This window comes from Halteromyces radiatus, assembly GCF_025201355.1.
Source record: "Halteromyces radiatus strain CBS 162.75 chromosome Unknown BX664scaffold_1, whole genome shotgun sequence".
NCBI lineage: Eukaryota > Fungi > Mucoromycota > Mucoromycetes > Mucorales > Cunninghamellaceae > Halteromyces > Halteromyces radiatus.
The window spans coordinates 3861023-3885453 of record NW_026251687.1 but is presented as its reverse complement, the minus strand read 5'-3'; the positions used below and the strand labels follow the sequence as shown (position 1 = coordinate 3885453).

The following is a 24431-nucleotide window of genomic DNA, read 5'->3' as shown; positions in this document are numbered from 1 at the left end:
CTTTTGTCTGTTCTTTTCAATTCATCCCATAAATTTGCTTTGTTTTTCTTTGATTTCTATCCATTTTTCTTTTCTTTTCTTTTTTTTTTATTCACTAGATATTTTATTTACAATATGCGTCCATCTTTCTTAATCCTTGGTGCTGTTTCTTATGTTGCTGCACAAAACTGTAATCCTACCTATAATGTGGCCTCTTCTGGTGATTGTATGAAAAAATGCTCAGAGGTAATGATGAAGAAGAAAATTTTTTTTCTCAATATATATATATATATATTTTTATTAATTTTATGATATGTATATCAATAGGATACTGGTAAATCCATTTTCAATGATTATACCACTGATCCCGCATCACCCAATTTTATTAAATCTGTTGGTATTTCTTGTTCCAAGGGTACTCCTGATTACATTGCTTTCATGACCAAGGCTGGTACTTGCTGGTTATCATGTCCTAAGGAGCAACAAGATGCTTACACACAGAAAGAATTCAAGGAATCATGTACTTGGTATAATCAACACAAAGATGATAAGTGTGACGGAACTACTTCTTCCTCCAACTCTTCTACTTCTGCCTCTGGTTCTGCCCCTGCTTCTGCTTCTAATTCTACAGCTTCTCAATCCACCTCTGCTTCTACCCAAATTCAAGTTACTGGTGTCGTTGGCTTGTTGGCCCTTGGTGCTACTATCCTTCTTATGTAATCCAATTCCTTTTTTTTTTTATTAATAATAACGTTACCAAACGATAAATTAAAATAAAACTATATCTACAATATCTATCTATCTATATTATTGTTTCCAATTCCCATTTATCTTGATCCTTCAAAACTAATAGATACCATTAACCTCCAGAGAGATAATCCGTGTAAAAATGCGACCACAAAGATAAAAAGTGACATTCTTTTTTTTTTTTTTTTCCAACCATCGTATCCTTCATCCATAGATCTAAAAGAATAGTCCTTTGTCAGTAGAGTAAAGATAAAAAAAAAATTAAATACCTTACCTTTTCAGCTTGTCGTAAAGATATAATCCTAGCGTTCAAAACATTGTTCTCTTATGTGTTCATCATACTATCCATTGTAATTTGATTCGTCCAATTTGTCTGTACTTCCATAATATCTGTTCCTTCACTATTATGACAGTAATTCTGTTGTTCATTCTTTTATTGTTGGCACATTATTATAAAGATTTCAATCCATTTCTTGTCTTTTGCATCCTATGCTTTGTCCAGTAAGGTGAAGATATCGAACAAAAAAAAAAAAAGCAGAGTATCAGTGAATATAATATTAACTTACTGATCCTAATCGGCATCCGTATGAAGAGGAAAAAAAAAACAACAACCAAGGTCAATCGAAAAGTATGATTTCTAATAAGAGTGTCTGAGGTGATTAGTATTTCACACTGTCAGTTAACTTACTACATCATAACAGAATGCATTCAAAGTAGAAATCAGACAAAATAAATATGGAGTTCATAAAAAAAAAAGAAAAAGAAAAAGAGAGAGAGAGAGAAAAAAAAAGTAAAAAAAAGAAAAGGAAAAAAAGAAAAACCACAAAAAGGGAAAACTGATGGGCGCTCTTAGAAAAGTAAAAAAATGTAGGATCACCCTCCTTTGAATATTGACTCTGATGATCTTTACATATATTATAGTTAGTTTTCATTTCGACTATCAAAGAGTGATATTGTTTTTTTTTGTGGTATTAGTAGATGAACATATATGATCATGTTTGCCAATAAAACAAAAGAAATCAATGCAAGCAGAACAAGGTATACATATATATATATATATAACGATCTTTTGTGAATATGCGTTGTATTGAATGAATAACCAATATCTGCACATTATTTTACCAAAAGGTAGGTACATACTTTCAAACACATCTATCTCTACATATGTGTGTATCTTCCTTACCGTTTGATCATCCAATATATTTTTCCTCGGAACGCCATGTTAAACAACGAAAATGTAAATTGTCTCGTGATATATGTTTTTTCCGCAAACCATGCTTTGATCTTTTGATTCCAATTGGCTAGATGGATCAAACTTTTGATGATCTTTTATGAAGAACATTAGATTTATCAATTCATATTGTTTATCATCACCCTTTTTTGATAGATTACATTTTCATGATCATCATTGGTTTTTGTTCTTTCAATATACAATATACTTTATGATGATAATGATAAGTAAACAGCTGATGAATAATATATTAAGGAGTGAGAGAATCTCCGCTCTTGTCATCCGAAAAACGGAGACGATTTCTCTATAGAGTGCATGTCAAATGGACTGCATTGAAACACACAAGGTAAAAAAAAAAGTTTTGTTTGCTTTTTAGTTCAAAAAAGATTATCCGTTTAGAATTGTGCTTTTAACAATCATCCAACAATTCTTTTTTTTTCTTTTTTTTTTGATAATCATACTAGCCTTTAAGGATTAAATGAATAGATTATCATTCTATAGCCTACTTTATACCTATAACAGTAAAAAAAAAAAAAAAGTATAACAATAATGATGATGGGTGATAATGACAATGAGTTAATGGGTGATGGTATCACTGATTAGTGCAACAAAGAAAGGTCATTTGATATTGAAATGGTGCATTGATCAGGTGGTTTTGGTAGGGTGATACAAGCGCCTGAAGTGAAAAGTATAACCGGTTTTCTTTTCTTCCATCCTGTCCATATGTCAAAAACTACTGGATGATCACCCAATAAACTTTTTTTTTTTCGTGTACGGCCCGATTGTTAACATCTTTTCCGATATAGAAAATTTTCATATTAATCATGTAAAGATCATGGTTTTTACTAGTATCCTCTCTCAAGCCAATCAACTAGAATCATATTGTGATTATAAGTTAAATACTTTAATTAAAATAAAAGACGAAATGATGGATAATGAGAATATGTCAACGTTTTTTTACACACATACAACAAACATCGGAGATCGAACAAGATATCCAAAATGAATGAGTTGCATATTAGTACTTGACAGGATAAAAAAAAAAAAAAAAATGCAAGAGTCGCAGCAAAATTTTTGAAAATAAGCAGGGGAGAAGAGAAAAAAAAATGAATGATTAATGTGATGATTCAATAATGAAATCATGATCAAGAGAATGAGATAATACTGATGATGATTTACGTGTTGATCTATAATTTTGAAAATGATATGGTATCATACAACAGGTAAAAGATGATGAGATAAACAAAATAAAACGATGAGTAATTCATTTACGGGAAATCGTTAATAGTTTAACCATCCAATGACGATGATGATTCATAAGTATCGTGATTTTCCTTTTTTTTTGACACTAAAGTGAAAAAATGCAAAAAAGATATAAAAATCGCTCTTTTCATTTTATTATTTCTTTTTTTTTTTCATTACTTTTTTTTTCTTAAAAAACAAATACAAATCTAAAAAAAAAAATCAAATCATGGCTGTTCCTCTTGAAGAATTCATCACTGACTTTCATGTGCGCTTGACATGGATTGCTTTCTTTACACTTTGGGTGTTATGGGGTCTTGTTTATACTATTCGTTTTATTCTTGGTGAAAACAATAAACCAACTCCACAAGCTGATGCTGAAGCTGGAGCTACTACGTCTGAAAAGAAAACTTGGAATCAAGGTGGTTTTGTCGTAAGTCATTCAATGGATAAGAGTTCTATGATGATGGTCATTTGATGATGACTGATTTTTTTTTTTTTTTTTTTTTTTTTACAGGGTCGCCTTCGTAACGCGCACCAAGTATTATTTGAAAACACTCTTCTTTTACTTTCCGTTTTGGTGTTGAATACTCTTGCTACTGGATCCACTCGTGCTGTTATGATTTTGGCTTGGATCTTTTTTGCTTTTACTGTGGTTCATGCATTCACTGAAATTGGTGTTGAACATCGGTTCGTCCGCCTAGCATTTACTTTGGTCTTTTATGGTGTCACCCTAGCTATTGGTGGTCTAGCCTTTGCTCAAGGTTTCTAAAAGAAAAAGAGAGGTGCTTATTCTACTTAATAATGATGATCTAGAAGGTGATGATCTTCATCAATTTTTTTATTACCTTTTTATCCTTACTTATATATCATGATTACTCTTTATTTTACTTGTATCTTTCTATAGTTTTTATTTTTCCATGTCATCTGTCTTTTTTGATGATGATTTTATTTACTTTACCTCTTATTCTTTGTTTCATTGCTTAATTTTATAATAGTAATAATAATAAAAATAAAAAAAAAAATAATCAACCCTTCCTATCCTGACTAATGGAAAAAAAAAAACTAACTTCAAAGTACATTACAATAACATATCATTTGGTTGTACTATATTGATATCATGCCCCAAGTGACTAAATGTGCGCGCGGCATATTTTATGCATACATCTCTTTAAAACTTTCAATTAGTCAAAAATAGTCGTTTTATTATTTAATAAGGATGGATGATGATGATGAATCAATGATATGTGATGATGAATCAATGATATGTGATGATGAATCAATGATGTGATGATGATGATACATGATGATTGGATGATAGATAGCAGCAGTTTCACCCAAGTGGACCTAGGAGCAGATGAAATCGACTCAATACTTATTAGGTCAGCCCAATCATATACACGCGTTTTGATACTTCATTCGGTGCCTCCCTAGCCTTTGTCCAAGTGATCATCCATTCCATACTGGGTTTTATATGCAACAAAAAAAAAAAATTAACATCATCGCCTGACAAAAAAGAAAAAAAAGTTCTCAGGGTCAATATTAGGTGGGTGGATGGAACTTGAAGAGTTGGAAATTTTCGTCTGTAAAAAAAAATCCCAACATGAAAAGGTGAAAATCTCCTCTTTTTACTTGTCATTTTTCTTTTCGCTTCACATCTTTTTTTTTTTTTTTTGCATAGATTGAGAGAAGATTTACTATACTTATCATTGGTCTGTATTTTATGGTTTTCATGATTGCTGTTTTCATTATTTTCCAAGTTCCCGATCATCATCATTCTTCAAATTACTATCTTAACTGAACATGACTATAGTATATGGATATTTTATTCATATTGGTTTTTATAGACATTAATAAAAAGAAGACCAACTAGTAAAGGATAACACTAACAAACTACAACCAGGTTGATCCGAATTCTCGATTAACAATATTGATCCAAATTCTCGATTAACAATAAAAATACAAAGGATAAAAGTGAGGCAGACTTCTAGTATCGCTTCTTGTAGAAACGAATCCTAACGTCTTGTGGAATCATCAGATTTGAGTTCGTTGTAATCAATTCTTCCTTGTGTATGCTATCAGTTGGTAATGTCCATTGATATTTTCGTACTACAAAAACCAAAAAAAAAAAAAAAGAGAGAGAGAAACAATCATCAGTTTTTGTTTCACCATGATTCCATTGTATGATTCTTACGTAAACAGGCCAATAACACACGTTGTTCATTGATACTAAACATATTTCCTACGCACATTCTTTGTCCACTAAAATTCCGTCCAAATAGAAAAAAAGAGAGAGAAGTTAGATGATGATGTCAGTAATACATACTTACTTTGCAAAAGGTATCCTATGAAAAAAACGATAAGTATACTATATATATATTACAATTTCCATCATACATACCACGCCATACCCCCACCAGCTTGTTGATCAGCTTCACCACCAGGAGCAAAACGCTCAGGATCAAAAACATCAGGTTTCATCCAAACGTTCGGATTATGATGAAGGTCATAAATATTGACGTTGACTAGAGTGTCTTTTGGAATCAAAACATTGGATAGAGTGACATCATTTGTTGTAAGACGAGGAGATACTAAGGAAACAACGGGGCCATTGATACGTAGTGTTTCTTTAATGACTTGATTCAAATAGTTGAATTTCTTGACTTGGTCCGCTGTGGGTAAAATATCAATAGGAGGTTCCATACCATCAGGACAAAGAATACCAATCACTTCTTGACGTGCCTTCTCTTGAATATCAGGGTGTTTGGCCAGGTAGTAAACTGCAGCCGTTAAAGCAGTGCTGGTAGTATCATGACCCGCTATATTCAAAGAAACAAGCAAAAAAAAAAAAAATCAGATGGTTAGTATTTTATTTTTTTTAAAGAAGAGTTTCAAAAGAAGAGGAGGATACTGTACCAATGAAAAAAATACCAATATCATTCAGTAATTCCCGATCAGTCAAAACACCTTCTCCACGTAGTTCACTTTCAAGCATCAGAGTCAATAGATCCTTCTCTGAATCGTCAATGTCGTCGGCCGTAGCATATTTTTCCCGTAAGGTGAGTCGTTTGTTGTCAATGATTTGTTGAAGCATTGTCAAGAATTTGGTGGTAATAGCATGGATTCGTTGCCGCTTGGGGAGCATCCACAAGAAATATTTTTCCAATGAAGGTAGCATCATATAGAGAGGATCACGATGACCATTAATCACAGTATCATATACTTGCTTCCAAGGACTAGCATCATCAAGGACCGAATTGAAGTCAAACCCTAATAGACATGGAAGTTAAAATCATATTGTAAGTATGTATTTTCTTGTTTCTATTTCTTCATGCCCTTACCAAAGCCTGCTCTTCCAATCACATCGATTGTTATTCTTTCCGTCAGCTGTCCAAAGTCCAAAGTAAAATCATTAGGTTGCGTTTTATCCAAGTGAGTAAAGACCTGTTGAGCGACTTGTCCAAATACTTGAATAGGCATGGATCGATGGAAAGCTGGATTGACAAGCTAAATGCACACACATAAAGAAAAGAAAAAAAAAAAAAAAGTGATATCGGCAAGAGTAAAATTTTGTTTTAGTAAAATTATGGAAGAAGAACTTCAATTATTTACCTTGCGATGTTTTCTCCATTCGTCACCATTTTCAAAAACGATATTAGAAGTACCAACAAGACGATAGATAATGCTTGCATTGGCGGAACTTTGATTGGCTTTTGGAAAAAGATCTACATCAAAAACAGATAGGACGGGTTAACGTCTACATGATATTGTAGTCATTTTAATTTACCTGATTTCAAAAACACTTTTTTTGCAGCATCAGGGGTACAAACATGAACGGTCCAACCAAACTTATCAGAACGTACAAACATAGGGTTCCCATCCTTCAATAAAGGTAACTCGAATTCTCTCGCGAGTTTTGCAGTTGTCCACTTGCTAATGATAAAACGACGACTGAAAGTGAAGAAGTTGATATAAGGAATATGACGCAATTGACGAGGAGGACGAGAGACATGGCGATACACAGAATAAAGGATGGTTAAACTAATAGCTACACCAAGAGCCAGTCGTTTGGTTTTGCTGGTAGGAGCGGTGGTAGAAGCTACAGAAGTCGCTTTTTCAACTTGCTCGTTGTACCATGTCATGAATCTTGACCAGTCAGTATGACGATGAAAATAGTCAGAACATTGAGTCAATGTTGTCTTGATGAGTGACATAAAAAAAGTAAATTGAATATATATAAGTATATAAAGATGAGAAAATAAGTTAAAAAGAAAGAACGAAAAATAAAATAAGGATCCTGCAATTTTTATCTGGGGAAAAAGGGAAGTTGAAAGTTCTCCCGGTTCGCCACTTGAATCATTCAAGGCAGATCAGTATTTCCGTTCATGGGAGAATCTATTAACTTCCTTGTTATACAAATACAGACTAATATTGTAAATTGAGCACTTGGTGTTAGGGAATGATTCAAACCATTGAGTTAAGACGAACCTTCTTTTTTTATATGGTTCAACCTAAATCATACGTATCACTTGATGTTGCTTTTTGGCAATACTCATTATCATCATCAAAGGAAGAGAATGATTATTTTGTATTGAACTTTTTAGATAAATCATCTACGATCCACATAAAAAAGAAAAGAGATATGTTACGAGTAGAGACAGTTCTAATGATTTTCATCAAATATGTATTTTGGATTTTGTCATTGTTTATTCTTTATTTTGAAGCATGTAAGTAAAAAAAAAAAAAAAAAAAAAAAGTATAAAAAAAAGACCATTATCTAAGTCAACAAAGGATCCAATGATATCACATAAAGTAAAAATGATGATTGAGTTAAAGCAAGTTTTGTAGAAGAGAAACAAGAAGAGGGGAATCCAAAAAGATAAATATATATATGAAAAAAAAGAAGAAAACTAAAATCGTAAAAAAGATAATAATAATAAAGATAAAAGATAATAAAGGTAACAAAAGGGAATGTAGTTGGTATTGTTGGATTTAAAAAGTTTCGTCTTCATCATAAATTTCATGTTCTTCCAATTCATTTTCAGGAGGTACTTCGAATCCATCCTAAGGAAAAAAAAAATTAAGGTTAATGATTTGATATTATTAAGAATAAAAAACTTGATTTTTTTTTTCTTTTTACCTCTGTACTATACAAAATAGTTTGAATTTCCTTGAGTACCACGACTTCTTGATCTTCCACTTGTTCAGCATCAGCAGCATCGACTTGATCTTGCACCAGAATTTCAATTTCACGCAATTTATTGAAATAGAAATCACGTTCTTTTTCCAATCCATCCACAGTTAACTTGAGTTCAGCAATTTGCTTGTTCAATTCCATGATAACAGAAGCCGATCGATTATCAACACCAGCAGAAGTTCTTCCTGAAGCAGCTGCACGACTAGCACTACGTCCTGAAGTACCAACAGTAGCAGATGATCCACGAGTACCAGTAGTAGTTCTTGAAGCTGATGATCCACGTCCAGCAGTAGCAGTATTCCTTGAAGCACCACCAAGATTAGGTCCACCTTTACGACGAGCAACTGCATTATAAGCACCTCCAGGGAAGTTTTGATCCCAAAATCTTTTCACCCATTGCATAAATTCAAGATTATCTTGGAACCTACATTTCATCAACTTATCTACTGGGATGATCTAAATAAGAGAAATATTATGGTTAATTCTATATGTATATTATCCCCCCTTACTTTATCCAACTTTTTCAACTCCTCTTTTTCCTTTGTTTTTCTTACCTTGTCAATTCTTTATGTTGATACAATACATACAATAGTAACAATAATAATAATAGTCAATTATCACGTATACTATTTTTTTTTTTTTACTTACTTGTGCTTATCAAATGTATTTTGAAGCACCTTATAATTCCCTACAAATTCATATTCTTGTCGTGTATCAAACTTGACCTTGTTCATCGCGACATCACCTGTTAAGAGAAAAAGAAAAAAAAAAAAAAGAAAGAAATATAGGAAAATGAGAACTATGAAAACTTCTAGAAAAAAAAAGAAAGATGATTTCTTTTACCATAGATGGAATCCATGATTTGACAATAAGCAGAACCTATAATAGAATATAAAATAAGATATATAATGAAAGAAAGATGAGAAAAACAGGAAAAATATATTGTCGCGACTCTTTTATCTTATCAAGTTTTCTTTTTATTATTTACCTGTGCCGGCTTGTTCCACTTTATTGTAGTTGATTTGCAAAAGATCGTTTAACCAAGCTAAAAGTTCAGTTCTTGATTCACCCATATTTAATATTTCTGTCAATAAAGAAGATGAAAAAAAAAAAAAGAGAAGAGTAAAGAAAGGTACACTTACTCCTCGTCCACGAGGGATAAAAAAATAAAAACATCGTCATCTAATATTAAAATTCAGCCCAGACATGGTGTACAGTTGCCAATATCTGAGCCAAAAAAATGGACTCGTGGCAATCTTATATCGCATTTTTTTTTTTTTTCAAGGGGAAAAAAGAGAAATTCATATATATATGATTTGTTTGAAGGTTTAGATATTAGAAAAAATATATATCATATTTGTTAGTTCGTTTTAAACTTTGTTTTCTCAAATTAATATTATTAAAAATACTAACTGTCAAAATTGAATTATTATTAAATATGATAACCCAAACTTTTTTTTTTCCACATGGTGATCACTTGTTTTTTAAAAAAAAGGGTAGTTTGATTTGTTTCAATATACAAGTGCTGGGAATCAATGTCCCGTGATCTTTTTTTTTTTTTTTATTTCATTGTCAAAAGGTAGGTTTCTCCTTCCTGCTTAATTTTTCCCTTTCTCTTTCCGTTTCACACATATTATTATACCATCTCCATGTTGACGGTCTCACCTTGTTTGTTAAAGGCGATCTTCTTTCCATTTTCAGTGTACAATTTATCACTTCAAGACTGGTTATTCTAGTCCATATTACTTTTTTTTTCTCTTCTTTCTCTTTCTGTCTCTTATTACTGTTATTATAGAACATATTTTTACTTTTATTGCAACAAAACTAGACCCTCTTTTCTCTCTTTTTTTTTTTTTTTCTTTTTTCTTTTCTTTTTTTTTTTCTTTTTTTTTTTACTTTCCATGAAACTCTCCGATTATAAAGTTATGGTCATAGGTCCTTATCCTCCTAATGCTCTTCTTCGTGATACCTTTTCAACTGGTAATATATATATATATATATGTGTCTATAATACTTATCCCTTCTCTTTGTATATATATATAGTGAGCTCAGTGGATACTGTAAAAGAAGCCTTGACTCGTTTACAACAGCAACAACAAGATACCACTATTAATAATAATAATAATGACACCAACCCTTCTACTTTATTATTGATCGACACTGAAAATGAACATCGAAATATCCTCCTATTGAAAATGATAATATATCATTTACGCCATGTTTATTTAGGCAATGTTATTCCTCTTGGTAAGAAAAAAGAAAAAAAAAAAAAGAAAAAAAAATAAAACAAAGCTTTCTTGACTTTAGAACTTTATTGTATATAAAATATTTCATCTTTGACTAAAAACACGAAAATATAACTAAAAATATCTTATCTTTATAGTTTGTTGCTTCAATGATTCTCCAAATTATATGATGACATGTATCAATCATGGTGCTGCTGGCTATCTTCTCAAACCCTTACGCCAAAATGTTATCCAAACTATGTTTTTGGTAAGTAGTAGAAGAGAAGAGAATGATCACTATTTTTTTTTTAACTTCCTTTGTTAGCATGCTCATCGTTATTCTCCACCAATTCAAGTACCACCACCGCCGTCACCAACTCTATCTATATCAACACCTTCTATGGATTCAACATTTGTTTCCAAAGTGGATCCTCATTGGCATCATAATAATCAACGGTATCATCAAATTCGACAACTTTTTCATCAACATGATAGATTATATCGATCAGTACTGGATTCTTATGCAGTGCGACAATCGAGGAAACCATGTGACGTGGCGATTCTATCAAGGTACGATGAAAATAAAGCACAATACCAAAGTTATGGGTTATTTATTATTATTATTTTTATTTTTCTTTAGGCATCACAAAAATGAATTAGCAAACCGAGTATGTCAATGGAACTTTAATCCTTATGATTTGGATGATATTGAACTGATTTACTGTGTGTCGTGGATTTTTGATCAAGTCTTCCAATTACCAGATTTAGCAGCTTACAAATTATCACAAGGTAAGGATATGTTCTTTTTTTTTTTTTTTTTTTTTGTCATTGATTGATGGATTCAATATTCTTCATATAGAGCGTATGGATCAATTTATTCAAGAATTACATGATGGGTACCTTAATACAAATGCATATCATAGCTTTTGTCATGCTGTTGATGTCCTTCAAGCCATGTATTACACTTTATGTCATATGGATCTCTTGCACCAACCAAAAATTTCACCTTCTATTACACAAAAAACTCTTTATGTCAAACAACTTCTTGGTCCTATTGGTATATTTGCACTTCTTATGATTTGTGTTAGTCACGATCTTGGTCATCCTGGGGTTACTAACACTTTTATGATCAATACATCTACTTCCTTGTCTTTGATATATAATGATGTTTCTGTATTGGAAAGTCTACATGCCACTCTCTTTTGTCACTTGTTTCAAAAATATTGGCCTACTCATCTACAAGATAAAAATGATGGTAAAAAAAAAAAAAAAAAAGAGTTATATATATATATATATATATATATGTATATAACACTGATTTGTTTTTTTACTTCTTTATAGACCTATTCAGAAAGTTAGTGATACAAGGTATATTGGCAACAGATATGGCAATGCATCAGGAATATATGACAAAATTTATGCAGCTTGAAAAAACATTGTACTCACAAGAACAACCACCAATGAATGACGATGATCAACGAATCTTGATATGTGCTGCTTTGATCAAATGTGCCGATATATCCAATATTGTATGTTTTATTTATTTAATTTATTTTGATTGTCATGGACATATTTTGATGATCTTGTTTTATTTATTTCTTCATGTATTTTTTAGGCAAGACCATTCTCAGTGGCCAAGGTATGGGCACAACGTCTGGTGGAAGAACTACACTTTCAAAGCGAAATGGAAGCTGAATTGGATTTGCCTTCATTATATACTTCATTTGGTATTCCACTGGATGAAGATGGCCGATTACCACTACCTCCTTTCCAAAAACAATTTATTAGTCGAGTAGGAATTAATTTGTTTGAAGCTACCAACAATCTTGTATCCGGTAATAACAACATAAAACCATTGATTAGCATCTTTTATTCATTATATTTATTTTATTTAGGTTTGGATGATTGGATATGCATAGCAAAGAGAAACATGACACTTTGGAATCTTGAACAACAATGATTATCAAGGGTATCATAATTTTTGAACAATGTGACACATTTTCCCCTTATCATGTATATATATTATACACTTTATTCACTCTTTTTTTTTTTTTTTTTTTTTTTTGTACATTTCGTTTCCCCTCCCCTTTTTCCAATCTGTATATCATTTCCCTGTCAACCATCTAATATTATTATTATTATTAGAATATTATATATGTTTATTACAATACAATACAAAATAAATAAATACTACCATATTGACTATCTATCTATCTATCTACCTAAGAAATACGGGATGTCTACAATGATAATGATGAATAACGAGGGAATTGGGTGTATTAATGTCTATCTATTTATCTACATAAATATATCTACGTATCCGATCATCCTTCATATCAAACGAATCTATGCTAAGGGAAATAGCCATGGGATGAAGTATTAGAGACCAGACAGTGTACCATAGTAAAGCGGAAAGAACACCCAAGACTGAACCAACCAAGACTTGAGTGAGGGTATGATATTTCAGCTGTACACGGGACCATACTACAGCCAGGGAAAATAAAGACACTATCAACACTAGCCAAGGCATGGTGTTTGTGCCTACACATTGAAAATAAGTGGCGAAAAACATGATCACTTGGGAATGAGTCGAAGGCATCCCATAACCATCTTGTCCATACGGTCGAGGTTGTTGCCAATAACGTTTCAATATCTTCGCAAGTACTGCAGTACTACAAGATCCAACCACAAAATAGACAACATGTACAGATTGTGTATAAAGTACTAGCATCAAAGTCACCAAAGAAACAAAGAATTTCGTCTTTTTTTTTTGAATAAAAAAAAAAAGAGGTTAGTAGTTGTAATTCCTAGTTGAATGGAAGGAGAAATGGACTTACTTGAGCCAAAATGGCTAAAAGACCTTGGTTGGTCCGCTGTACCATGATCAACTTGAAAGAGAAAATTCAGTCAATAAAGGACAATAAAAAAAAAAAAAAAAGGAAACAGTATTACAAGGAAGAAGTTGGAATGAAGAAAAAAAAGAAAAAAAAAAAAAAGAGACAAAGAAAAAGGGAAAGAAAGAAAGGGTGATTTGAACCCCGATGATGACCACCTTTCCTCGTTCACCAATTCATCTATCGTTATTATTATTATCATGTATGATGACTTAGAAACAAGGGTTACTGATTGTCAGAACGCATAGGAACGTTAACGAGGCGTATCAAGCTAACAGAGACTGATATCATGTTAATTAGGATGATTGATTGGCGATATGGAATCTTTTTTTAATTTACTCTACAAATGTGATGAAGTTTTATAAATTGCATCAGGTAAAATGAAAGAAAATGACTTATTTTATGTTCTTGTCAAATTTGGTGCAATGATGATGATTTTTAGGCGAGAAAGGCAAAGGCAAAGTTTTTATAAGCTTGTATGCAGGATGGAAACAATGGGATGGATTTTTTGATTTTACAGCCAAGATTTTCAAATTCCTCAGCCAAATTTTAGCTGTAAAAATAAATCGTCGAGGGGTCATCAGGCATTTTTTGGAAAAATCGATGAAATTCTTTTAGTATTTATTGCACATTACGTGGAAAGATAAGTGATGAAATGGTATTAGATGATATTAAGCTACTTTTTTGAGAGGAATCTAATGATAGTAATCTTATTGGATGATGATCATTATTGAATGAGAGATGACGATATTTTTAATTTACTCTATAAACTGGGAGGTAAGGTATAAATTGTTGTTAATACAAATGAAAGAGAATGATTAATTCCATGTTCAATCCAAGTTTGGCGCAATGATGATGACTTTTGAGTGAATTAAAAAAGTATAAAGAGATATATATCCCATTAGGTGGAAAAGACAATGGTTCGAATTTTTGGTGGATAAGTCAATAGAGAAATCAGTGAAATTACCAAAAGAAAAAAGAAAAGAAAAAAAGAAAATGAGCAGATGAATAAATCAAAGACAGGGAAGCATCCGACTTTGAAAAAAGTAGTATTGCAGTCCATTGTAGACCGGAGCTGGAAAGGCTAAGGGGGAGGGGAGGATCAGACCAGTGACGGTTTGGAAAAAAAAAAAGTTGGGACTTCCGTTTTTGGAGCGATTCGCTTTTCTTCTTTTTATTTTTTTTTTTTTTTCACTCACAATGAAGAAACGACAAAATGCTTCCATTATATCAAAACAAACACAATTAAAAAGAATAAAACGAGAGGTAGGAAAAGAAGATTATATCATTGTTGAACAAAATCGATCTAACAACTTGTCTTGCCTTGCTTGGATTCGCACCTGGTTTTTTTTTATTATTATTATTATTCATCTTTTCTCCTTAGGATCATGACTCTAGAAACGATACCCACACAACAGCCACTATTACTACAAATGGTGGACTTTTTGATGATCTTGATGAAGAAATGGATCCAAACGTGATGGATAGTGTATTGCAACAACTGGAAGATGAAAATGGCAACAATAGTGACGATAATGACAATGACGACGACGACAATGGCGAAGATACGGGTTCTTTATCGCCAAGTATACCAGATATTGATCAAGATAATGATGGTCCAGAGGAAGAAATGGATGAAGAAGAAGAAACGACACCCCATGATGATGATGAACCATCAGTGACCTCTAAACCATCAAATCAACAACTTTCATCCAAATTCAGAGATCATTATATGGGCAAAATAACACAAGCTTTTGGATCAGATTTAGATCAAATTCGACAGGTAAAGAAACAAGAAGATAGAATGGGTTAAAACTTCATAGAAAATTGATCTTTTTTTTTCTTTTATGATCCAGGATCCTGGATTTACTGCATCTCGATTAAATGTCTTGATTGACTCTTTGGAGTCTGGCATTAGTATATTTAGTGACTTGGAAAAAAGTATTAGTTTAGCGGATGTGAATGATAGTTAGAATTAGTTATGATTGTTGATATAATAAAATAGAAAAACTTGTACATTTTCTACCTTTTATTTAGTTGGTTTATATTGTTTAATGATGGAAATAGTCGTAAATGATACAATTAGTAAAAGGACAGCTATTTGAACTGTCATGCCAAAACTTGCTGTGGTGGATGCAGTTCCGCTTGATCGGTGTTTGATTCATCGTGCAACAAACAAAACAAAAAAAAAATTCATTCACTTTTTTTTTTCTTTTTTTTTTTTTTTTTTTTTTTTTTTTTTTTTTTGCTTGATCTTTATTTCTTTGTATATATATAACAATATAGTCATACTAGAACGATGAGTTTCCAAAAACGAAATGCAGATCAACAACCTAAACTTCCTCCTGGATCACGTCTTAGTGCATATAATGGACAATTATTAATATCAACAGGGGTGCCATCGCTCGATGATATTCTTGGAGGAGGCTTACCTGTAGGTACCGTATTATTAGTCAAGGAAGATCGTGCAACCACCTATGCTCAACTATTACTCAAATATTTCATGGCTCAAGGTATTTCGTCAGGACATCATTGTACACTCGTATCCAAAGACGAAGATCCTTCTGAAATGGCCCGCAATCTCATGTGGTTGGCATCCTCCGATGCTGATATGGATGACGATGATCTCGGCAACAAGACAAGTAATACTGGTGAAAGTGATCGAATGAAGATTGCTTGGAGATATTCTCATCTCAAAAAGTTTGAAACAAGTGTCAAGGCAACGCCAGGTAAAATACTGGAGGGTTTAACTTTAATGATTGAACTCAATTTTTTTTATATATTTCTTGTTCATAGTACCTACACCACGCCCTGTCACCAAAGATACCGTTTCTACACCTACTACTAGTGCTGACAAATCAAAGGATCCTCCACCTTATTGTAGTTTATTTGATCTTACCAAACGCATTCCCGAAACTATATTGGAACAAGCTTCGTTATCTTTGATAGATCCTTCTTCAGAAAATAATGATGATGATACTGTGGATCAATATGGTGATTTGATACAAAAAATACGAAAAGTGATTTTGGATGGAAACTTTAGGTAAAAAAACAAAAAAAAAGAAGAAGAAGAAGAAGAAAACAAGTATTTTGAAGAGGATCGCTTATTTTGGTTTACACTTATTAGTTCGGCAATCCCTGTTCCTCCAGGTACTCAACGAAATGCATTACGGATAGCTATTCATTCTCTGGCTTCACCTAGTTGGCAATCCAAATCATCACATGTAAGATTTAATTTCAATCAAACACAACGGTATTGATTTTTTTTTTTTGTAGGATCTATTCAAGTTTTTCCATGCTCTTAGAGGTTTATTACGATTCTCTTTTGGTGCTGCTATTGTGACAATTCCTGCCTATTTATATGAAGAAGTACCGAATTATATCTGTCGTGTAGAACATGCTGTAGATGCAGTAATAGAAATTGAATCATTTGCTGGTAAAAGAGAAAACAAAAAAAAAGAGTCAAAGAAATATATCTATATTGATCTTATATATATATATATATTATAGGATCATCTTTACATAATGATAAACCATATACACAAAACTACCATGGATTCTTTCACGTTCACAAGTTACCAGTCCTCAATTCTCTTTTACCACCAAGTACTAAATTATCCGTATTATCTGCTGGAGGAAGCAATGATCTAGCATTCAAATTACGAAGAAAACGATTTGCCATAGAAACATTCCATTTACCGCCTGAAGGAGGAGTAGTAACACGTCGAACAGAAGCACCAGAAACTACAGAAAAACCAGCAAAGAATAAAGGATCAGTACAAAAACGACAAATTGGTGGTGGATGTGGCTCAAGACCAGGAAAAGTGGATCCATTGGAATTCTAAAATTAGAATTAACTATATATATACATGTAATTGTTTTTTTTTTTTTTTTTTCAAAAATAAAAAAAAAAAGTCTTATTTATTTTGAAGCCCAGAACTTCCCTATTTATCTCTGATTGTTTCAATTTTACTCCTTTCTCCTTTTTTTTTTTTTTTTATTTTTTTTTATTTTCTTTTTTTTTATATTATATATCATGCCTGCTGATTTACCTTTATATAAATCAGATAGTTCTACACTATTGAGGCGACCTAAACAAAATAAAAGACTTATTATAGCATTCGCTTTGATTGGTGTATGTTTTATCTTTTATCTCAATGCTCGTTTGACTGCCTCCAATTCTCAAACTGACCAAGAAACTTTACCCACTTCCAATAGACCTAACTATGATTCTTCTGAACCTACCTCTCAACAACAACAACAAGATGACTATTTTCCTTCTATAGTACCTCAAGAAGAAGCTAATACAAGTGATAACAAGGACACATATTCACCATCCACTCATTCTGATTCTCATAAACCTATGACCCAACCTTTTGATGATGAAACAACTATGATTGATACTGTCATCAACACTTCAAAGCATTATCCTCAACTTGTGCTTATCACTTCCAATGCTGTTTCTATGGACCGTCGACGCCTGATACGTGAAAAATACTTTGGCCTTCGTGATAATTTACTTCCCTGTATGACTTATAACGCGGATGTATACTACAAATTCTTGATTCATGGTGGTGCTCCTCATGCTGATACTCCTATTCGTCGTCAATTTGAAGCTGAAAAAATGGAATGGAATGATATTGTAGAATTATCGACTGGTACTTCATTGGATCAAGTGGATGTACTAGAATGGGTAAATAAATCATATTTTTTTTTTTTTTTTTTTTTTTTTTTTTTTTTTTTTTTTTTACTTTTTGATACTGATAATCTTTTTTTTTTTTTTTTTTTTTTTTTTTTTTTTTTTTTTTTTTGTAAACAAAAGGTGGAAACTGATTTGGCAGATCAAGGCATTACATATGATTATATGATTTTACAAGACATCAACACGTTTGTGCAACTGGATATCATCAAACAAGAACTGGATTCTGGTGTGATTAGCGACAGTTTGGATTCTCCATTTTCCATTAATCCTGATGCACCTACTAATCTTGTATGGGGTAACTTCCGAGGTGATGCCGGTGACAAGGATGCTGTGGTGGTAGGCGCAAGTGCTGTCAAACTGGCTTTACAGCATCGCAAAGAAATCGAGGCTGCAAGTAACAAAGGTGAACCTATCCTGACAAGTATGTACAAATATTATCAAGCTTACACTGATACAACTGAGGCCGATAATGACGACACTGCTGCTGATGATAATAACGTTGCGGAGCAAGAGGCGTTGGAACGTGGACAATTGATTCCTGAATTTATACGTGAAGATGGTCCTGAAGGTAGTCATCGGTTCATTCAATGGGAAAACAACGTGGAATCTGTGCATCCTGAAGATATTGCGGTGACTCGTGTATATCAAGATTTGGAATTCTCTGAATTGTCTCTTTGGACTCGTTTAAAGCCTGTACCCGTATGCCATCGTGCTCAATCTACTTCTGGTGGACCTACTCGACCTTTGGATGATGATGAAGAAGTAACGGCACTTTTGGAAGAAGAACATACTGATTTGGACTTGGCAACAAATAACAACAACAATGATAATGATAAAGCTTCTTCGATGGCAGTGGTAACATCATCATTTATCTATGATGCATGTATGGAACCTTCAGCAACGCGAGCGGCCATGAACAAGAGGGATTATGCTTTAAAACATGGATACTCATTTGTGGCACGATCTGCCGAATTTGCACAAGAATCAGCTCGTGGACAACGCAAGACAGTATGGGGCAAGATCGACGTAGTAGAAAAAGTACTTCCCAAGTATGAATGGATCTTTTGGTTGGATATGGATGCAGTGGTGATGAATCAAGATCGACAATTGGAAGATATATTGGATCAATGTCGTCAAGCCTATCCTGATGGTCCTGAAGCGTTTGATGATCAAGTGGACTTTGTGGTATCTCGTCCTACTCGTGATCCAATGATTAATGCTGGTGTTTTCCTGATGCGTAACACTCCCTGGGCTATGCAATTCCTTCGTGATGTGCAAAAGACGACTTTTTGGTTTAACAAAGGTCCCTCTTACGAACAAGGTGCTATGTGGGATATCATGCGATTACCCGAAAACAAACAAAAGGTCTTCCTTCTTGATCGTGATGATCATACATTCAATACTTTCCCCAAGTTTTATAATTCTGGTGATTTTGTCGTCCATTTCGCTCCTGACAAATGTCCCAATGATGCTACTATCAAAGGTCTCAATGCTGCTGACAAAATCTTGACTGGTGGTGCCGTGACTAAATTGGATTTAGAATAACTTTTTTTTATTATCATTATTTTTATGTTGATTCTTTTTTTTTTTTGTATACAGTTCTTAGACCACCCATTCACTTTATCTTCACATATTTTTTTATTTATTTATTGTATGATAGTTCATATCCCGCACCATTTTGTTATAGAAATAAATTTGTTTCTTGTCTCAATTTATTTTTTTTAAATCTTGGTTGTTTTATCAACAGAATAAGATGGACTTGTCATTTAATACTAAGCAGATCGAAAAATAGTACTTTAACCCTCCACCAAAAAAAAAAAAAAAAAAAAAAAAGCCAAGCAATCGAATCGTCTACCATACTAATTAACAAATCAAATTTTCACCGTTCAAAAACTATTATGATATTAAGATTGAAAAGTGCCAATGAAGCTTCAGAGCATTTATTGAATAAATAATCAATAGTTTTTTTTTCTTTTTTTTTTTTTTTACGTGAAATGATGAATGATGTATACTATATATAATGTATGAAACTAATGATAATGTCCATAAAGGAATAATGATAATAATAATAATAAAAACTATGCTAATAAAAGGAAGGAAGAACTATGTTGAAGACAATGCTGATTTGAGAAGTAATTTCATTTTGACTGAATCTATCCCGGCATCATCTTGATCTTGCTTGTCTTGTTCACCATCCATTCCAGAGATGGATCTATCCAATCGTAATCGAATATCCGCCATGGCTAAGATGTGTTGTTCAATGGTATGTTCGGAAACAAGCTTGTGCACTGTAACATCCTTTGTTTGCCCCACACGATGTGCTCTATCTTCTGCTTGTCGATCATTTTGAGGATTGAAATCCATATCATACATCACAACCACGCTAAAAAAAAAAAAAAAAAAAAAAAAGTTCTATCAATATCTTCGTTTCATCATCTCATCTTTTATTCATTAAAGAACTTACTTTGCTGAGGTCAAATTGATACCAAATCCACCAGCCTTAGTACTAAGGAGAAAAACATCCAAAGAAGCATCTTGATTAAATTGATCAATGAGAATTTGACGTTCACCCACTTTGGTAGTTCCATCCAAGCGTAAATAAGAAAGACCTAAGGTAGTCATCACTGGTTCCAAGATATCCAACATGCTAGTGAATTGACTGAATAAAAGTACCTTGTTGCCTTTTTGTTTCATTTCTGGTAACAGATCACATAATTGTCGTACTTTGCCTGCATCCATCCATTCTTCCTTGTCCAACATGTAATGTCGAATGGACTATTATATATATACAGATATAAAAGACTGATGAGCCAACGATCCATTTCTTTTTTTTTTTTTTTTTGAGATTACCTTGTGATCCTTACAAAGTTGATTCAATTCAAAATCTGTCATCACTTGCATATCTTCATAAATATATTGTTCGTTAGCATCCCAATATTGTTCTTCCTTCGTGATACTCTTAGCCATCTTCTTGATCTTGTCATCGGTATAAATGTGGCGAAATAAAAGAGGATGGTCGGCAGCTTTTCGTAAATGCATCACAATGTTACTGAATTTTTCCATAGGTTGTGTCTTTTTCTTTTGTACATTGTTGTTGGTATCATCCATATCCTCCATGATCTCGTCCTTGTATCTTTCCTGTGATTCTGTCACGATCCTTGTATATATGGCTTGTTGGTTTGGTGTCATTGGGCAATAGTTGATTTGATGAATCTTTTTGGGTAAATGTGTGAGTACTTGTATCTTGCGTCGTCGAAGCACAAATGGAGTCATCATCTTTTTGGCGCGCTGAATTCGTTGTCGTGAAAGCATCTGAGCAGCATTGGCAGCAGCAGTAGTAGATCCAGTATCTGTACTATTGTTTTTGTTCTTGTTGTTCTTGTTATTATTGTTGTTGCTGTTGGAATCAGAATAAGATCGGATTTTGAAGATTTTGCGTACATCATCCTCGTTCCCAGAAAACACCTCTGGCATGATGAAGATCAGTAGTGATACCAGTTCTTGGAGATTATTTTGTAAAGGCGTACCAGTAAGTAAAAGTCGAAAAGGGATCTTCAATTGCATTAAATGACTGTATCTTGCGCTTGTATAATTCTTGATCATATGGCCTTCATCCAGAATCATTGATTTGCATTTCAATTTGCGTAAAAAACTACGATCTTCTGGTCGTCCTGCTGCAATTGTATATGTTGTCACTATGGCATGAATGTCGTCCCGTTCGTCCATCAAATCTAATTGTAGTTCCGCTCGTTCGTTTTGTGATCCATAGTAGCATCGTACTTGAAGCGTAGGACAGAACCTTTCAAATTCACGAAGCCAATTATCCAATGTAGAAGAAGGTACCACCACCAAATGAGGACCAGTTTCACCAAGTTCATAGAGTCGTCCCAAGAAACTGATCACTTGTGCTGTTTTCCCAAGTCCCATTTCGTCCGCTAATATTCCAGAGATTCCCTTGCGATATAATAGTAACATCCAGTTCAATCCAATGATTTGATAAGATTTGAGAGTAAATTCAGGGTTGACAATGGCTGGTTGTGTTGTAAGAAAACCATCCATTGCATCTTCATATAAACTAGTTTTCTTGGTCACTTTTTCCGGATTGATATTCATTTCCACAAGATGAATTCCAGCATCACCATCATCATCATCATTATCTTCATTATTTGTTGCCGTTGTAGTAGTAGTAGTAGTAGTAGTAGTAGTGGTATCCATGCTGTGCCATACATCTAAAATAGATTGTAACTTTGTACCAACATCTTCGATATTTTGAATGATTTGATCCACTGCAGAATAGCCATCCATCAGTTCCAGATAAGCATCTATATATTTGACACTAAGTCCATGTTGAAGTCGCAATTTGTCAGACAGATCTTCCAAGTTTTCAAAAGGTCGTAATGTTTCCAATTTTTGAGCCGCTGATAGTTTGCATCCAGCCACATCCATGATTTCCTGAGGAGATGCTGTGTTATAAAAAGCCACCGTTTGTGCCGCATCCCGTAGTTTCTTGAGCCGCATCATTGCACCAAGTCGATTTTGCTGTTCATTATCAGAATCATCAGAATCATCAGAAGAGTCTATAACACGTCGTCGTCGTCTTCGTTGCTGTTGTAATGGTTGTTGTGATGATGATGATGTAGGTAAGTCAACGTGTCTATTATTGCTGATATAAAGGATTGTTTTGGGAATATGTCCGTCATGATGTTCTAGAGCTTGGCGTAAGGTATCACGATTTATTCGAGGGAATCGTTCATAGAGCAATACCAATTTGTTGGAAAAAGAAGCCGCATTCATTTGGTTTTCTGCACGAGCATTGTTGTCCATATAATTATCATCGTCATCATCGCTATCACTTCTCACTTCCATAGTACTGCTAGTGTTGGAGTTTGCTATCGAAGAGTCATCATCGCTATCACTTAGTAAATGGTGGTTTCGTACTCGTTTTTTTTTTCGAGAGCGTTGTAAAACTTGATCATCGTCATCATCGTCGTCACTGATCACAAGAGGTCGCCTATTGATTGGTATTCCTGGTGTACTTGGTGTCGCTGGAGTTGATAGAGCTGGTGAAGATGTACCTCTATAACGAAAACTAGCAAGTTTGGCAGCCAAAGTAGGACCGGGCAATTCAGTGTTTGCTGAAGGAGTCATAGAGGGAGTATAAGACTTGTTCTTTCCAGGATAAAAACTCAAAGTCGTTTGGTGGGTTCTAAGAATGTCTTTGACTTTGATTTTAGCTTGAGGTCGATCCGAAGGGTTTCTGCTACCATTGGGAGTTAATCCAGGAGATCGGAATCCTGTTGGACGATTGTTAAGAGATGGTATGGCCATGATCCTACGATAGCAAAGGTATATATAATGACAAAAGGAAAGACAAAGAAGGGAAAAAAAAAAAAAAAAAAAAAAAAAAAAAAAAAAGGGAAGCTGATTTCAATTTTTTTTTTTTAATTTTTCTAAATCGCGAGGAGTCACGTCCGAATAGCTTCTATATAAACCGCGTTTTTCTACATGACATCGATAGACACTTAACATTCCTGAATAAAGATATATACAAAAAAGAAAAGCCACTACAATAGTTTTAATATATAAATATATTTTTTTTCAATTTGATTCTTTATTCATATTCATCATATACTAATAATAATAATAATAACTATACTATAAAACAACACCTAATATTAAGGTCATGATAAGAGAATTGATATCTAAATCAAAAAAAAAATTGATGATTAATAATCATATTCAATACACTAAAAGAATTTGATTCCAAATTTCTTTTCTTTTGTTGAAAGAATTTCAGTTTGAATGCTAAAAAGTAAGTATCTTCACAGGAGTTCAGAAGCAGAACTGGCGTGTTTGCTAAAAACTTTTTGTTTCATCATATTCTTCAACAAAAGAAAAAAAAAAAAGAAGTCAAAAAGTCACTTACCAATCGATGAAGGCTAAAAATGATCATAAACCATCACCCATCAACACCATATTTATCATACCTAACTAATAATAATAACAAAAAAAAATATGAGTGATCATTTCTTTTCATCCAACTGTGATTGATAGAAATCAGTCAAAGTGTCAATAAAGAGAAGGAATCAGATGGTGATGCATGTTTTTAACCCGAGTCTTCATGCTTTATCTGAAAAGGTGGGATCCTTTAATCATATTCCTCCTCTTCTTTTCACCAGCCATTTTTCATTCATCACATAAAAAAAAAGATAAA

The 24431-nt window shown here is 33.2% G+C and overlaps 10 protein-coding genes across 10 annotated transcripts; 6 read left to right on the top strand and 4 right to left on the bottom strand.

Annotated features, from left to right (window-relative positions):
* Nucleotides 1-144: 144 nt before the first annotated feature.
* Nucleotides 145-537, top strand: BX664DRAFT_245715 (uncharacterized protein; the record flags this gene model as incomplete). Its single annotated transcript, XM_051540251.1, has 2 exons — nucleotides 145-225; nucleotides 307-537. Coding segments are annotated over 2 exons (312 nt in total), but the record flags the coding sequence as incomplete, so codon positions are not given.
* Nucleotides 538-3353: 2816 nt separating this feature from the next.
* Nucleotides 3354-4462, top strand: BX664DRAFT_273562 (uncharacterized protein). Its single transcript, XM_051541225.1, has 2 exons — nucleotides 3354-3632; nucleotides 3717-4462. Exons 1-2 carry the CDS (start codon nucleotides 3429-3431, stop codon nucleotides 3969-3971), a joined length of 459 nt encoding a protein of 152 aa, XP_051405552.1. The 5' UTR covers nucleotides 3354-3428; the 3' UTR covers nucleotides 3972-4462.
* Nucleotides 4463-4865: 403 nt separating this feature from the next.
* BX664DRAFT_322552 (cytochrome P-450 cyp509A1) lies at nucleotides 4866-7449 on the bottom strand. Its single transcript, XM_051543516.1, has 8 exons — nucleotides 6987-7449; nucleotides 6812-6924; nucleotides 6541-6706; nucleotides 6116-6469; nucleotides 5601-6018; nucleotides 5530-5544; nucleotides 5394-5461; nucleotides 4866-5308 (listed from the first exon to the last, which is right to left on the bottom strand). Exons 1-8 carry the CDS (start codon nucleotides 7411-7413, stop codon nucleotides 5187-5189), a joined length of 1683 nt encoding a protein of 560 aa, XP_051405551.1. The 5' UTR covers nucleotides 7414-7449; the 3' UTR covers nucleotides 4866-5186.
* A 502-nt stretch (nucleotides 7450-7951) lies between these two features.
* BX664DRAFT_382433 (microtubule binding protein) lies at nucleotides 7952-9514 on the bottom strand. Its single transcript, XM_051549041.1, has 6 exons — nucleotides 9385-9514; nucleotides 9240-9275; nucleotides 9045-9141; nucleotides 8951-8960; nucleotides 8340-8852; nucleotides 7952-8263 (listed from the first exon to the last, which is right to left on the bottom strand). The coding sequence occupies exons 1-6, from the start codon at nucleotides 9467-9469 to the stop codon at nucleotides 8192-8194; spliced, it is 813 nt and encodes a 270-aa protein (XP_051405550.1). The 5' UTR covers nucleotides 9470-9514; the 3' UTR covers nucleotides 7952-8191.
* Nucleotides 9515-10291: 777 nt separating this feature from the next.
* On the top strand, nucleotides 10292-12667 carry BX664DRAFT_273555 (uncharacterized protein). The gene is made up of 9 exons (XM_051541224.1): nucleotides 10292-10376; nucleotides 10440-10643; nucleotides 10780-10889; nucleotides 10947-11191; nucleotides 11262-11410; nucleotides 11481-11876; nucleotides 11963-12150; nucleotides 12237-12456; nucleotides 12517-12667. The coding sequence occupies exons 1-9, from the start codon at nucleotides 10298-10300 to the stop codon at nucleotides 12579-12581; spliced, it is 1656 nt and encodes a 551-aa protein (XP_051405549.1). The 5' UTR covers nucleotides 10292-10297; the 3' UTR covers nucleotides 12582-12667.
* A 136-nt stretch (nucleotides 12668-12803) lies between these two features.
* BX664DRAFT_290399 (phosphatidic acid phosphatase type 2/haloperoxidase) lies at nucleotides 12804-13555 on the bottom strand. Its single transcript, XM_051541883.1, has 2 exons — nucleotides 13459-13555; nucleotides 12804-13382 (listed from the first exon to the last, which is right to left on the bottom strand). Exons 1-2 carry the CDS (start codon nucleotides 13501-13503, stop codon nucleotides 12912-12914), a joined length of 516 nt encoding a protein of 171 aa, XP_051405548.1. The 5' UTR covers nucleotides 13504-13555; the 3' UTR covers nucleotides 12804-12911.
* A 1160-nt stretch (nucleotides 13556-14715) lies between these two features.
* On the top strand, nucleotides 14716-15546 carry BX664DRAFT_382430 (uncharacterized protein; the record flags this gene model as incomplete). The annotated part of the gene is made up of 3 exons (XM_051549040.1): nucleotides 14716-14781; nucleotides 14900-15298; nucleotides 15372-15546. 3 exons carry the CDS (start codon nucleotides 14716-14718, stop codon nucleotides 15486-15488), a joined length of 582 nt encoding a protein of 193 aa, XP_051405547.1. The 3' UTR covers nucleotides 15489-15546.
* A 227-nt stretch (nucleotides 15547-15773) lies between these two features.
* Nucleotides 15774-17388, top strand: BX664DRAFT_322539 (Elongator complex protein 4). The gene is made up of 5 exons (XM_051543515.1): nucleotides 15774-16244; nucleotides 16312-16558; nucleotides 16643-16739; nucleotides 16792-16951; nucleotides 17026-17388. The coding sequence occupies exons 1-5, from the start codon at nucleotides 15815-15817 to the stop codon at nucleotides 17358-17360; spliced, it is 1269 nt and encodes a 422-aa protein (XP_051405546.1). The 5' UTR covers nucleotides 15774-15814; the 3' UTR covers nucleotides 17361-17388.
* A 133-nt stretch (nucleotides 17389-17521) lies between these two features.
* On the top strand, nucleotides 17522-19808 carry BX664DRAFT_322537 (galactosyl transferase GMA12/MNN10 family-domain-containing protein; the record flags this gene model as incomplete). The annotated part of the gene is made up of 2 exons (XM_051543514.1): nucleotides 17522-18208; nucleotides 18338-19808. Coding segments are annotated over exons 1-2 (2077 nt in total), but the record flags the coding sequence as incomplete, so codon positions are not given.
* Nucleotides 19809-20208: 400 nt separating this feature from the next.
* On the bottom strand, nucleotides 20209-23011 carry BX664DRAFT_290388 (SNF2 family N-terminal domain-containing protein; the record flags this gene model as incomplete). The annotated part of the gene is made up of 4 exons (XM_051541882.1): nucleotides 20209-20600; nucleotides 20682-20992; nucleotides 21068-22281; nucleotides 22357-23011. 4 exons carry the CDS (start codon nucleotides 23009-23011, stop codon nucleotides 20321-20323), a joined length of 2460 nt encoding a protein of 819 aa, XP_051405544.1. The 3' UTR covers nucleotides 20209-20320.
* Between the last annotated feature and the right edge of the window lie 1420 nt (nucleotides 23012-24431).